Raw genomic sequence first — 14349 nt, forward strand, 5'->3', positions numbered from 1 at the left:
ATTTAGACAGGGCAGACAAAAAGTCATCAAAGGCCAAGTAAAATAACAAAAATAAGCCAGCGTCAAAAACGTTGCCACATCTTGTGAATACAAAAATAGCATCAAACGGCTCAAATGCAAGCAGAAGAGACCAAATGAGCAGCTGAGCTGGACTGCTGAGGGTCTGTGACATGAAAAGAAGGCGTATGGAAAGGACGATCAATTAGGCTCAAGTTAACAAAGTCAATCGGTGGAAGTGCAAAGCGGGAAACGTAGACGCACACACGCTGAAAGCTGATCTCCTGCCTGGAAGGATGAAGACTTTTCCTCCTCTTCTTCTTGCGTGTCACCTGAGAGGCCTTCACACCTGCACGCTAACGCCAACACTGCTGCCGTCATGGCAACCTGGCACGAGGACTTTGTTACGTCACTCCATGACATGTTTGAACATCCTGCGTTACTTCACGCCAGTCTTCTCCTTCTCCGTGTCGCTGTGCACTTTCAGGCCCGCACACATTGCTGCCATAACAACATCACCATGACAATCTGCACGCATGCATCCTTACTCTCCAGCTCTTACAAGACGACGCTGGAGTGGAGGACAAGGAGGGTCAAAGTCATCTAATGGCGTACTTATGAGGACTTGTTTTACATGAAAACTGATTTCAAAAAAGCAATCCTTGCTCAATTCTGTTGGGGAAAAATGATTTGTATGTTAAAATATTAGCAAATCAATCAGATATTCTGGGGAGGTCATCACAAAAACAAAACAAAAAAGGACACAAATCAGCACCGCTAAGGACAAGATTCCAGGGGTTGTCACTTTAGCACTTCCTGATGTAGGGACCACCAAACAGCGAACGGCAATGTGTCCGCCCCTTTAAGTACCCTTGCACTCTGCAACACCAGGGAACTTTTGTTTTTTTTTTAATTATTAAAAAAACAAAACAAAACAGTAAAATTGCATTAAAAAGTTTCAAACACGTAATACTCTCATAATATTCAGAGGCTTAATTTGTGAATAAAGTGGGAATAAATGACATCATTTTAAGAGAGCAGACTTATTGTTTTACGGGTGTTTTAAGAAAAAAGACATGAAAACAAAAAGATAAAAGTTGTATTAAAAAAAAAATCTACATAATTATGATTTTAAAGAAATTAAATGGAATTTTAGTTAATATTTTAGTTAGTATTTTAGTTAACAAATTAATTTTATAAGATAAAAATCATAATTTAGGGGAAATAATTGTAATAATTATGTAGATTTAAAACAATTATTCTACATAATTATGCAATTAAAAATGTTTAAAAAATTAAGTGATATTTTAGTTTTTTTAAATTATAATTTTAATAAGACAAAAATCATAATTTAAGGGGAAAAAATACAATATTAAAAAAATAAAGTTTCTATTTTTTTTTTTAGAAAAAGTTGTAATATAAGAAAGAAAACAGAGCTCTAAGAAAAAAGTTCAATAAAAAAAAATCACTAATAATTAAGACTAGTAATGAATTACATCATTTTAAAAAATAATCTATCCATCCATTTTCTATACCCCATCTCCTCATTAGGGTCACAGGGGCATGCTGGAGCCTATCCCAGCTGACTTCGGGCGACAGGCGGGGTACACCCTGGACTGGTGGCCAGCCAATGGCAGGGCACATATAGACAAACAACCATTCACACTCACATTCATACCTATGGACAATTTAGAGTCTCCAATGAAGCTAACATGCATGTTTTTGGAATGTGGGAGGAAGCCGGAGTACCCGGAGAAAACCCACACACGCACGGGGAGAACATGCAAACTCCAGACAGAAATGCCCAAGGGAGAATCCAACCCAGATCTTCCCGATCTCCAGACTGTGACTGTGTGACCAACATGCTAACCACCACTGCGGCCCCTTAAAAAATAATTTTCGAAAAATAATATGAAGAGAGAGAGATAAAAGTTGTATTTTTAAAACTTCGGCATAATAATTCAAGAAAAACATCAGTAAGTGGTATTTTTGCTTAGAAAAAATTTATTTTACAATAATCAACTTTAAGGGGGGAAAAACTATTTGAAATTTTTTTTTTTTTTTAAATAAAAGGTTGTTTTATTCTAGGAAAAAAAACAATGTTCTAAGAAAAAGGTTGAATAGGTAATAATTTCTATAGCAAAAAAAACACCATTTTAAAATACCAAAGTTATTGTTTGTTTGTTTTTTTAATAAAAATAATATTATGACGAAAAAGAGGTGTTTACAGATAAAAGCTGTATTTAAAAAAACTCAGCATAATCATTAAAAGAAACACGAAGGTTAAGAAATTAAGTGTTATTTTACTTTAGAAAAAACAAGATTTTACAAGACAATACATTTTAAGGGGGGGGGGGGGGGACAATTTAAAAAGGTTATTTTTCTTTTTCTTTTTTAGAAAAAGTTGTAATATTATGGGAAAAAAAGTGTTTGAGGAAAAAAGTTAAATACAAAAAAATCGCCATAATGTTTCAACTAAAAAAAACCCCATTAAGGTTAAGAAATTAAGTGCTATTAGTTTAGAAAAAAATATTTTATAAAACAAATCGTAATTTAAGATAAAAAATGTTTAAAAAAAAACTCAAGTGTGTGAATTTTTCTTGGAGATCAATAAAGTATCTATCTATCTAAAGTCTAAAAAAAGTAGTCTCAACATTTTCGAAGAAAAAGCTGTAACATTCTAAGAAAAAAAAAACAGTGTTCTAAGAAAAAAGTTGTATCAAAAACAAATCACCATAATAATTCAATAAAAAAGATTAAAGGGGTAAAAGGGGTAGTTGGGCTTTTTTGACATTAAGTTGTATGACATCCCCATCACCAGTGTAATCCATCAATGGTGACTTAACCCCCCCTCGCTCTCCCCACCTTGGTCCCGCGGGTCCAGTTCTGGTCGGAAAAAAACTTTTTTAAGAAATAAGACAATAAATGGAAATTTAAGAAAAAAACGGCCAATGTTAAGAAAAAAAAAAAGACATTTTTTAACATAAGAAAAAGTGTTCTCAGAAAAAAGTTGTATCGAAAAAAAAATCGCCATAATAATTCAATAAGAAAGGTTAAGAAATGAAGTAGTATTTTAGTTTAGAAAAAAAAGAAGTAATTTTCCAAGAGAATAAATTGTAATTTACGGGGGCGGGGGGGACCAATGTTAAAAAAAAAAGGGTTTTTTTGTTGTTTTTTTGTTTTTTAGAAAAAAAGTGTAATATTATGGGGGGGAAACAGTGTTCAAGGAAAAAAGTTCAATACAGAAAAAAAAAATCAACATAATGATTCAATAATAAAAAAAAAAGGTTAAAGTTAAGAAATTAAGTGGTAGTTTAGTTTTGACAAAAAAACTTACAAGACAATAAACTGTAATTTGATGGGGGGGAAAAAAAACAATGTTAAAAAGTTAAATAGAAAAAAAAGAAAATAATCACCACAACGATTAAATAAAAACCGTTCAGAAATTAAGTGGTATATTAGTAATAATATAAAAATAATAAACCACAATTTATGAAAAAAAAACAACAATGTTAAAAAAATAAAGTTTAAAGTTTTTTAAGTTGTAATATTATAAAGGAAAAAAGTGCTCTGAGAAAAAAGTTGGACAGAAAAAAAAAATCCTCCTAATAATTCAATAGAAAAGGTTGAGGTTAAGAAATGAAGTGGTGTTTTAGTTTAGAAAAAATAATCATTTTCCAAGACAATAAATTGGAATTTAATGGAAAAAAATAATGTTCAAAAAAAGGTAACTACGGTGGTGTTCAGTGGACAAGAAACTACTTCTGATGATATCACGAGGAAAGAAGATGTGACATCACGTTGGAATGATAAGACTAAAGTGGTATGCACACGAGATCACACACCATGTGATTTCCTGTCCAACTGGTTGTTGCTATGGCGACCAGGCTACATTAGATTTGATGTCAATATGCTTTTGAACTACTGCTAGGCTGTGGCGATAGCAACATGCATGGTCAATACTGCCACCTGCTGGCCTATTTGCTGGCACAACAGCTTCAGCTGCGTGGCCAATGACCATCATAAGAATAATAATAATAATGATGATAATAATAATAATTTAATGATGATGATAACAGGATGCAAATAGAAGGAGTGAGTGTATGTTCATTCATCAAGTCATTGAGTAAATCAAGGAAATAATTTATTGCCAGTGTTTTCTTTGTATTCTAACAACAACAGCAGTTTACAATGAAAGCTAGGCATGTACAGCCATTCATGTTTTTCTTTTGTTAAATAAAAAAAATACCATGAGCACCCAAATAAGAGGAGCGTGTGGTTGTGGTGTGTGTGTGTGTTACGTTGGTTAACGCGCCGTTGAGGCCCGCTCAGCTCCTGCAGCATCCTCTGCCCTCCTGCTGGGCCTCACTGGCGGGATGGGTGGGTCCTGATAGGGTGACGGCGCTGATGGAACCCCGCGTCACCTGTCTGCTGGCCACCTTGCGATGGATCGCTGCGTGGTGGGGTGGGAAGCGTCAGTGGAATGAGATAAAGTCAAAAGGTTTGACAAACCGGCGTACCTGTGAGGACGTCAATGAACGCCGCTTCAACGTTGGTGGAATCCAACGCCGACGTCTCCATGAACATCAAACCATTCGTCTCTGATTGGGGGGAGCAGAGTAGAAATCATTCATAACTGACAAGACAAGCAATGCTAGTCAAAGATCCTTTACATGACATGTGCGCTCTGCTGTTTTTAGGAATTACTGAAAACAAATAAAAAACAAACACTGGTCTAGTCAAAAATCCTCTATATAACAGGAGGGCCGTGTTGTTTTAAAGGACTTAGCGAAAAAATTGTGTTTAGGTGTTTATTTAATTCATTTATTGGTATTAATGTTTCCTATATTCTTATTCGGCCGCACGGTGGTCTAGTGGTTAGCATGTTAGCCAACACAGTAACAGCCTGGAGATCGGGAAGACCTGGGTTCGATTCTCCCTTGGGCATTTCTGTGTGGAGTTTGCATGTTCTCCCCGTGCGTGGGTTTTCTCCGGGTACTCCGGTTTCCTCCCACATTCCAAAAACATGCATGTTAGGTTAATTGGAGACTCTAAATTGTCCATAGGTATGAATGTGAGTGTGAATGGTTGTTTGTCTATATGTGCCCTGCCATTGGCTGGCCACCAGTCCAGGGTGTACCCCGCCTGTCACCCGAAGTCAGCTGGGATAGGCTCCAGCATGCCCCCGCGACCCTAATGAGGAAGAAGCGGTATAGAAAGTATAGTATAAGTACCTGTTTTACTGTGCAAATGACAATAAAACTCTTGAATCTTGAATGAAGGTGAAATATTTCCTGCGTAGTATCGTTGGGTCAGTGAAATCTATTAAAGGTCTAATTCAATGAATTGTGTCTAATTAAAATGACAAACTACTCAACCCCTTCAGACCGCCACAGCAAAAAATAAAACTTCTGATTTTTACTCCACTCCAACAAAAAACTGACTTTTTTTTGGGGATGCATCATGTTTTTATACGTTGTGTTTCACATGCACAGCAGTGGACGGCAGGATAGTATGGCCGTAAATTGCATCATGGAAATTCACCAGCTTTACGGCATATTTAACATTTTCAACATGAACAGCGTGAACATGAGCTTGCTGGGGTAAAAGAGCGAGGGTAAGGACCAGCAGGGGTCAACACCAGGGAGCGTGGAGCCTGCAAAAAGAAAAGGAATGATATGACGCAATCCGAGCCTGCAGGAGTTTGAAGCTTGGCCATCAATACATTTAGGAAGTTCCAACATGTAACCATACTTTTTATAGTAGGCTAATTAACTGATTACCTGGGTTTTCTTTCATTTTTGGGATGGAACTTGAACATGAGAAGTCTTGTTTTCCACGAGCAGCCATGAAGCGCACGTGGCTGTTGCGCTGGTCACAAAAGACGTGTGTTTTCTCCTGGTTTCCAGTCTCGCATCTTGCATCTGGTAGGCTCATAAACTTGTCCGTGACCATGCTTGGTCTTCCGTGCTTTTTTTGGCCACCGTCTCACCAGACATTTGGCCACATCCAATTTGAAATTCAGAACATCCATGGATTTGGCTTTGGCTGTCTTGGTGTCCAACCAGCTGTTAACCACAGCGATGACCTTGCCCTCTGTCCTTTGTCTTTGTCCCCCAATGTCCTTTCTGGTTACTGTCATCTCCTCCTGTCCTTTGCCGTCCACACCTGTCACTGTCCTTCTCCCTCATTCTCAACAACACTTTCAGGCGTGCTCGGAAGCTCAATCACATCATCTCTCTTGACCTCTTATGTATTGCTTCCATATAAAAACACTGTACTTATGAAAACTACATCCAACACAAGTAAACACACAAGAGAAACTTAAACCGCTTGTTTCACCAAGCGCCTTATTTTCCGAACCAAAGGAGACGAGTTTGGATAACTCCTCATTTACCAGACGCTCAATAGAAAAACATTTTGTACAATAATATAGAAATAAAATGTATTAGCATGAATACATAAACTGTGACATCACATTTTGCCTCTGAAAAATGTACACAAAGATTCTTTCCAAAACAGCCGAGTGGTGCCCTACACCGCGTCACCACGGAATTCACTGGCTTGGCCAAGGTGAGACCATTACTCACATAGGGGTGGCAGTAAGGTGATACCTGAATTGTCTAAATGGCCGGTGGGGTGGCCAGGGTCGTAGCTCCGCCACGGCTTTCGGAGCGTCTATTAGAGCAACTAACAGCTCATGCTGCTACAGAGAGCTTCCAATATTAACAGATTTATGTGCCGAACCACGCGTCAGAATTTAAGTCAAAGTCAACATAGTGACACAACCTGACTGGAAGCGACCTAAGTAATCAACTTACCTACCGCTCGCACCTCATGCAAGACGCACTTTTATTGATAACGCCTCCACACGGAAAGTTGTGTGCTGCAGTGAAATGCATCCAAGCGGATACGGCGATTAGGCTGAACTAATCTCGTTTGTCAAAACTGTCCGCCAGCCACGGGGGTGGCCACGGCCTCCCCTGGTCACTAGTGACATGTCTGTCCGTCTCAAAATGAATGAGTTTGTGTCGTTTGGAGCCAATGTCTTCGTCTTTTTTTTCCTGTTAAAGGCGAATGTCATTCGTCAAGACGTGTGGGGGCATCACTGTGTGCACACTGAGCAGGGGGGGCGGGATTAAACGCGCTGTGGTGCTCTTAGAGCCGATTCGTTTTTGCATGAGATTTGACCTAGTTTGTCTATTGAGTTGGGTTTTTGTTTTTATAATATAACATTATAGTAGTTTTTTTTTTAGCTGTTCATTGAAGTTTAATTAAATAAATTTAAATAAACATTTGATATCACGTATGTTTTACATTGGTATTTCATTTTACACAATACACATAATTTAGTAATAAATTAATTTAAGTCAACCAAAAAATCTGAGTAGCCACTTGGGAGCCGAAAGAGTCGACTCTTTTTAGTGAGCTGAGCCAAAAGAATCGTCTCTCTAAAAATCACGACCGGCCATCCCGTAGCTCCGCCACGGTGAGGCACACTCGACTTTGTAATTAGATGACATATTTTCAAAATAACCGCTTACATTATCACTTGTAACCTTTAAAATGATAGTGTAAGCAAGTTCGTTTGGTTAGCATGAGTATACATATGCATTTTGGATCGAAAATGAGTACTCACGTTTGCACAGTTCAATCGACTGCGCCACGACCTTCTGGCAGACTTTCATGCAATCAAGGGAGAGATGTTGAACGTCTTTTCTTGATTGTGATTGGTTCATTAGGAGCCAATCATAAACCAGAAGTGCTGACATCATCCAAATCCGGCGTTCTGATTGATTCAGAGACGCAAGTATGTCATGTGCACGAGCATAGCCTTTGAGTCCCAAGGCGTAAGAAGGACGTTCCACATTATGAATTAAGCAGACTACCATTTTCAAGCAATTATGGGAAAGAAAAAGGATCTCTCTAGTGCCGAGAAGCGTGAGATAGCTGAATGCCTTGGACAAGGTATGAAAACCTTAGATATTTCACGAAAACTTGAGCGTGATCATCGTACTATTAAGAGATTTGTAGCTGATTCCGAGCACACGCGGATTCGTGCGGATAAAGGCACAATGAGGAAGGTTTCCGCCAGACAAATAAACAGGATTAAGAGAGCAGCTGCTAAAACTCCGTTACAAAGCAGCAAACAGGTATTTGAAGCTGCTGGTGCCTCTGGAGTCCCGCGAACCTCAAGGTGTAGGATCCTCCAGAAGCTTGCAGTTACGCATAAACCTTCTCTTCGGCCGCCCTTCAACAATGCTCGCAAGCAGAAACGGCTCCAGCGGGCCCAGAAATACACGAAGACTAATTTTCAGTCCTGTTCGCTGATGAGTGCCGTGCAACCCTGGATGGTCCAGGTGGATGGTTGGTGGACGGCCACCATGTCCCAACAAGGCTGTGACGTCAGCCAGGAGGTGGCGGAGTCATGGGGAGAGAGCCGGTCGGCCCCTTTAGGGTCCCCGAAGGTGTGGAAAAAGAGCTCTGAAGTATGCGGAGTTTCTGACTGACCACTTTCTTTGTGGTACAAAAAGAAGAACCGTGCTTTCCGTAACAAAATCATCTTCATGCATGATGATGCACCATCTCATGCTGCAAGGAATACCTCTGCATCATTGGCTGCTATGGGCATTAAAGAATAGAAACTATGGTGTGGCCCCCATCCTACCCTGACCTCAAACCTATTGAGAAGCTTTGGGGCATCCTCAAGCAAAATGTATGAGGGCGGGAGGCAGTTCACATCCAGCAGCTCTGGGAGGCTATTCTGACATCCTGCAGAGGAATTCAAGCAGAAACTCTCTACAAACTCACAAGTTCAATGGGTGTACGAATTGTGAAGCTGCTATCAAATAAGGGGTCCGATGTTCAAATGTAACTTGACCTGTAAGATGTTTTAATTGGAATAGCTTTTGATTATTACACGTCTAATTGAACAAATGATCATTTTAGTTCCTTACAATAATAAAATGGTGAATGGTTTGAAACTCTGCTGTGCATGATCATTTCAAACAGTGCATTTTAAGTTTTTATTTTTGAAAAGCATGCTGTTGCCATTGGGAGGTTTGCTCAATAACATTCAAATTGTACTCTAAAAGGTAGTCAAAGTTAGTTGTTGCTCGTCCAAGATCCTCTATACGACAGGAGCTCTTTGTTTTTAAGCATTTAAGGAAAAAACACTAGTCAAAGATCCTCTATATCCTAGTTCCCAAAGGGCACGCATACCCCCAGGGGTCACAGGTGGTACGTGAATAAAAATGGAAAACAATTAGTGCCTATCACTCACAATTGCGTGTGTGCCTCACGGCGCAAGGAGAACGCAACAGAAAGGAGAGACGGCATCCTGCTCATTGCTCTGTGTGCACCACATGAACAAGTTTGGTGATTATTTTGTGCATTAAGAGTGTTTAATCTTGGAGATTTCATATTGGTGTTCCAATCCCCGCACGGCACACCGGTGAAAACTTGTTACTGTGAGTGGGGATTCCGTCGAAAATGAGGCTTTATCGTTGGTTGTGTATGTATTTTTGTACTTTGTACTTCAGCTATGGCTTTATCATGATTGTTAAACTTTCCCCTTCAATTTGGTATTAAATTATACGGACTTAAACCATAGCCATCATGAGTGGACAATTCAACCCATTGGAACAGAAGAATGCCAACATCAGACTGGAATAAAAGATATGTAGGATGATTACTTATCTACAACCCCTGGCAAAAATTATGGAATCACCAGTCTTGGAGGATGTTCATTCAGTTGTTTAAATTTGTAGAAAAAAAGCAGATCACAGACACGACACAAAACTAAAGTCATTTCAAATGGCAACTTTCTGGCTTTAAGAAACACTAAAAGAAATCAAGAAAAAAGATGTGGTAGTCAGTAACAGTTACTTTTTTAGACCAATCAGAGGGAAAAAATTACGGAATCACTCAATTCTGAGGAAAAAATTATGGAATCACCCTGTAATTTTCCATTCCCAAAACTAATATCTGCATCAGATTAGATCTGCTCGTTAGTCTGCAGTTAAACAGGAGTGATCACACCTTGGAGAGCTGTTGCACCAAGTAGACTGACATGAATCATGGCTCCAACACAAGAGATGTCAATTGAAACAAAGGAGAGGATTATCAAACTTCTTAAAGAAGGTAAATCTTCACGCAATGTTGCAAAAGATGTTGGTTGTTCACAGTCAGCTGTGTCTAAAATCTGGACCAAGTACAAACAACATGGGGAAGGTTGTTAAAGGCAAGCATACTGGTAGATCAAGGAAGACAAAGCGTCAAGACAGAAAACAAAGCAATATGTCTTGAAAACAGAAAATGCACAGCAAAACAAATGAGGAACAAATGGGAGGAAACTGAAGTCAACGTCTGTGACCGAACTGTAAGAAACCGCCTAAAGGAAATGGGATTTACATACAGGAAAGCTAAACGAAAGCCATCATTAACACCTAAACAGAAAATAACAAGGTTACAATGGGCTAAGGAAAAGCAATCGTGGACTGTGGATGACTGGATGAAAGTCATATTCAGTGATGAATCGCGAATCTGCATTGGGCAAGGTTATGATGCTGGAACTTTTGTTTGGTGCCGTTCCAATGAGATTTATGAAGACGACTGCCTGAAGAAAACATGCAAATTTCCACAGTCATTGATGATATGGGGCTGCATGTCAGGTAAAGGCACTGGGGAGATGGCTGTCATTACATCTTCAATAAATGTACAAGTTTACGTTGACATTTTGGACATTTTTCTTATCCCATCAATTGAAAGGGCGTTTGGGGATGATAAAATCATTTTTCAGGATGATAATGCATCTTGCCATAGAGCAAAAACTGTGAAAACATTCCTTGAAGAAAGACACATAAGGTCAATGTCATGGCCTGCAAATAGTCCGGATCTCAATCCAATTGAAAATCTGTGGTGGAAGTTGAAGAAAATGGTTCAACCTGCAAAGCTGATCTGGCAAAAGCAATCAGAGAAAGTTGGAGCCAGATTGATGAAGAGTACTGTTTGTCACTCATTAAGTCCATGCCTCTGAGACTGCGAGCTGTTATAAAAGCCAGAGGTGGTGCAACAAAGTACTAGTGGTGTGTTTGAAGTATTCTTTTGTTTTTTTCATGATTCCATAATTTTTTCCTCAGAATTGAGTGATTCCATAATTTTTTCCCTCTGATTGGTCTAAAAAAGTAACTGTCACTGACTACCACATCTTTTTTTCTTGATTTCTTTTAGTGTTTCTTAAAGCCAGAAAGTTGCCATTTGAAATGACTTTAGTTTTGTGTCATGTCTGTGATCTGCTTTTTTTCTACAAAATTAAACAACTGAATGAACATCCTCCGAGACTGGTGATTCCATAATTTTTGCCAGGGGTTGTATTTATGAGCGCTCATGTCAAACTTGATCAAAATGTGACCATGCAAAATACACATTTTTGACCCGGAATTACTATAAAATAAATTAAAAAATGAATTATGTTCAATATTTCAAGTTAATTAAGATAAAGGTTCATGTTTTTAAGTGTGCAGGAGTAGGGGTACATGGCTTCATGTCAAATGTCTGAAGGGGTACGCCACCGTACAAAGTTTGGGAACCACTGAGCGACATGAAAGGAATGTGCTGCTGTTTTTAAAGGACCCACTGCAAAACATTAAATTTAAAATAAATTCAAAACACACTAGTCAAACATCCTCTACATGACAGGAGCACACTGCTGTTTTCAGAATTCTGCTGCAAAAATGCTAATCAAAGATCCTTTATTTGACAGCAGCGCTCTGCTGGTTTTAAAAAACATATTGCAAAAAGACTAGTCAAAGATCCTCTATTTGACAGGAGCGCGCTGCTGTTTTTCGAATTCTGCTGCAAAACTGCTGGTCAAAGGTCCTCTATATGACAGGAGTGCTTTGCAATTTGTAAGTATTTACTTTGAAAAAAATACTAGTCAAAGATCCCCTATATGACAGGAGTGCTCTGTTGTTTTTAAAGACCTACTGCAACACAAAGCAAAGATTCAAAGATCCTCTCTATGACAGGAACACCGCTGTTTTTAAGGGCCCACTGCAAAAGTGCTAATCAAAGAGCCTAAAGCAGGTGAGCTGTCCTGAGGTGTTGTGTTACCTGCAAAGGCCTTGGCCTCCTCAGCGGGTATGGTCCTCATGTCCTCCAGGTCGTTCTTGTTTCCCACCAGCATGACCACCATGTGAGGGTCCGCGTGGTCGTACAGTTCCTTCAGCCAGCGCTCGGCGCTCTCGTAGGTCACGTGCTTGGTGATGTCGTAGACCAGCAGCGCCCCCACGGCTCCTCGGTAATACCTGGGACATTTTTTTTTTCATATGACATGAATTGTGACAGCAATGGTTGGCGTTTGCACGCACAGTTGGTACAGTAAGGTGGCGCTATGCCGCCTTGCTGTACAAACATTGGCAACTGCTGGCCTGGCGGATATGTTACACGTGTCATGGTATGTTTGAGTACGCACGCGGAGGTGATGGCCCGGTAGCGCTCCAGTCCGGCCGTGTCCCACACTTGCATCTTGATGGTGCAGTTGTCCAGCTGGACGGTGCGGGTGCTGAACTCCACGCCGATGGTGGTGCGACTGTCGTGGTTGAACTCGTTCTTGGTGAAGCGGGTCAGAAGGTTGCTCTTGCCCACACCGGACTCCCCGATTAGAACAACTAGGAAAGAAAAAAAAAAAAAAAAAGAGCTAAAACCACAGAATGACAGCTGCAGTTCCAGTCATGAGCCACACGAGGGAGCCGCTAGCTGTTGCAATGTGTTGATTGCACATTTTGGTTGGGTGTCTCGGTTCTCATCATAAAAACGGAGTCCTTTCAGGGGGATATACGTTAGTTTTGGACATAAAAGATGGTTTCTAGTAATCATGACACTGCAATAAATGACACAAGAAAGTGCTAAACAGTGACGGCATTTTTCTCAATAATGTAATAATTTTTGGTCTGGATCAAAGCAAGTCAAAGGTAAAGTAAAAAGTGAGCTCAATCAGAGCCAGTCAGTAAGCAAGTAAGCAGGACTCACCCTTAAAGACAAAATTATACGTGTCGTCCGACCCCATCCTGCATTCACTGGCCTCCCGCTCTTCTTGGATCCAATCTGAAGCCACTCCACCAGAACCCCCCCGTCTAAACGTGTAGCAAATGCATCCAGTGTCCCTTGGTCTCTCTCCGGCTTGGAGAGTGCTGAGGTAGAAGCCAGAACCGGTTGGACCGCCTCCATCCACTTCCTTCTTTATTCTCTGCACAGGTGGGGGGGGCTCCACACTGTGGACAGGCAGGTGGAGCAGCGCTGAGCCGGCCCATCCCTCATCAGCGGACAGGCGAGGGAGGGAGGGGAGCAGGTGCAACAGGTAGAACCACTCGCAGGAATTGGCCGAGCGCTGACTCCACCCAGTGAAGGCAAGCAGTTCACCTGGCAGGTGTGCACGAGGCCCGACACACTTTGATTGACACCGGTTAGGATAAGCCACAAAAGAAAAGTGATGGTGATTACACGACTGCAGAGAGTACCTGACTGCTAGTAGAGTGAAGTTTTGGTCAAAATACACAAAACAAATTGTACTAAATTAAAATAGCAATACTGCATGTATTTTAATCTACACAAGTTATATTTTCGTGAAAATATTGTATGAAGTAATGTTTAAAAAGTTAAGATTTTACTTTGTAAAGATTTACAGGTGCCACATCTGCTCTGCAGGCAGTGTGTTACAGAGTGCTTGTGTATTATAATAAGTATATGTCTATTATATTATTATATATTCTTTTATTGTATTGCACAAGCATACCTAATGTTTTGGCAAATTCCCTTTTGTCACTGCAGTATTAGAAATATTCTTCCATAAGCAGATCTGAGTATAGTGTTTCCCACACATTCATTTATCTGTGGCGACCCATCACTAATACATTTGGTTGCACCTGTTTGCCAAATGTAAGTCACATATAGACAAACAACCATTCACACTCACATTCATACCTATGGACAATTTAGAGTCACCATTTAACCCAACCTGCATGTTTTGGGGAATGTGGGAGGAAGCCCGAGTACCCGGAGAAAACCCACGTGCACACGGGGAGAACATGCAAACTCCACACAGAAATGCCCAAGGGAGAATCGAACCCAGGTCTTCCCGATCTCCAGGCTGTTCCTGTGTTGGCCAACATGCTAACCACTAGACCACCGTGCGGCCCTATATAGAATTCAATGTTAATAAATTCAATATTTTCGTGGTTAGAGCAGAGAAAAACTTTATTACTTTCGCAATATGTTTTTTTTTTTTTTAATTAGAGCCCTGTAGACATGAAATAACACCCCTATAGTCATCTTTACACACCTATTATTCTT

General features: G+C 40.1%; 1 protein-coding gene across 1 annotated transcript; it reads right to left on the bottom strand.

Annotated features, from left to right (window-relative positions):
* Positions 1 to 4062: 4062 nt before the first annotated feature.
* On the bottom strand, positions 4063 to 13237 carry LOC129173275 (ras-related protein Rab-25-like). The gene is made up of 5 exons (XM_054764028.1): positions 13030 to 13237; positions 12473 to 12668; positions 12112 to 12305; positions 4518 to 4598; positions 4063 to 4450 (listed from the first exon to the last, which is right to left on the bottom strand). The coding sequence occupies exons 1-5, from the start codon at positions 13064 to 13066 to the stop codon at positions 4326 to 4328; spliced, it is 633 nt and encodes a 210-aa protein (XP_054620003.1). The 5' UTR covers positions 13067 to 13237; the 3' UTR covers positions 4063 to 4325.
* Between the last annotated feature and the right edge of the window lie 1112 nt (positions 13238 to 14349).

The sequence above is a fragment of the Dunckerocampus dactyliophorus genome, chromosome 20 (genome assembly GCF_027744805.1).
Source record: "Dunckerocampus dactyliophorus isolate RoL2022-P2 chromosome 20, RoL_Ddac_1.1, whole genome shotgun sequence".
Classification (NCBI taxonomy): Eukaryota; Metazoa; Chordata; class Actinopteri; order Syngnathiformes; family Syngnathidae; genus Dunckerocampus; species Dunckerocampus dactyliophorus.

Coding starts and splice junctions, on each gene's coding strand:
- LOC129173275 (XM_054764028.1), bottom strand. CDS start 13,066: ATGGGGTCGGACGACACGTATAATTTTGTCTTTAAGG. Junction 4,599..12,111: donor GGAGGCCAAGGCCTTTGCAG/GTAACACAACAC, acceptor CCCCCCAATCAG/AGACGAATGGTTTGATGTTC. Junction 4,451..4,517: donor GTTCATTGACGTCCTCACAG/GTACGCCGGTTT, acceptor CCCACCACGCAG/CGATCCATCGCAAGGTGGCC.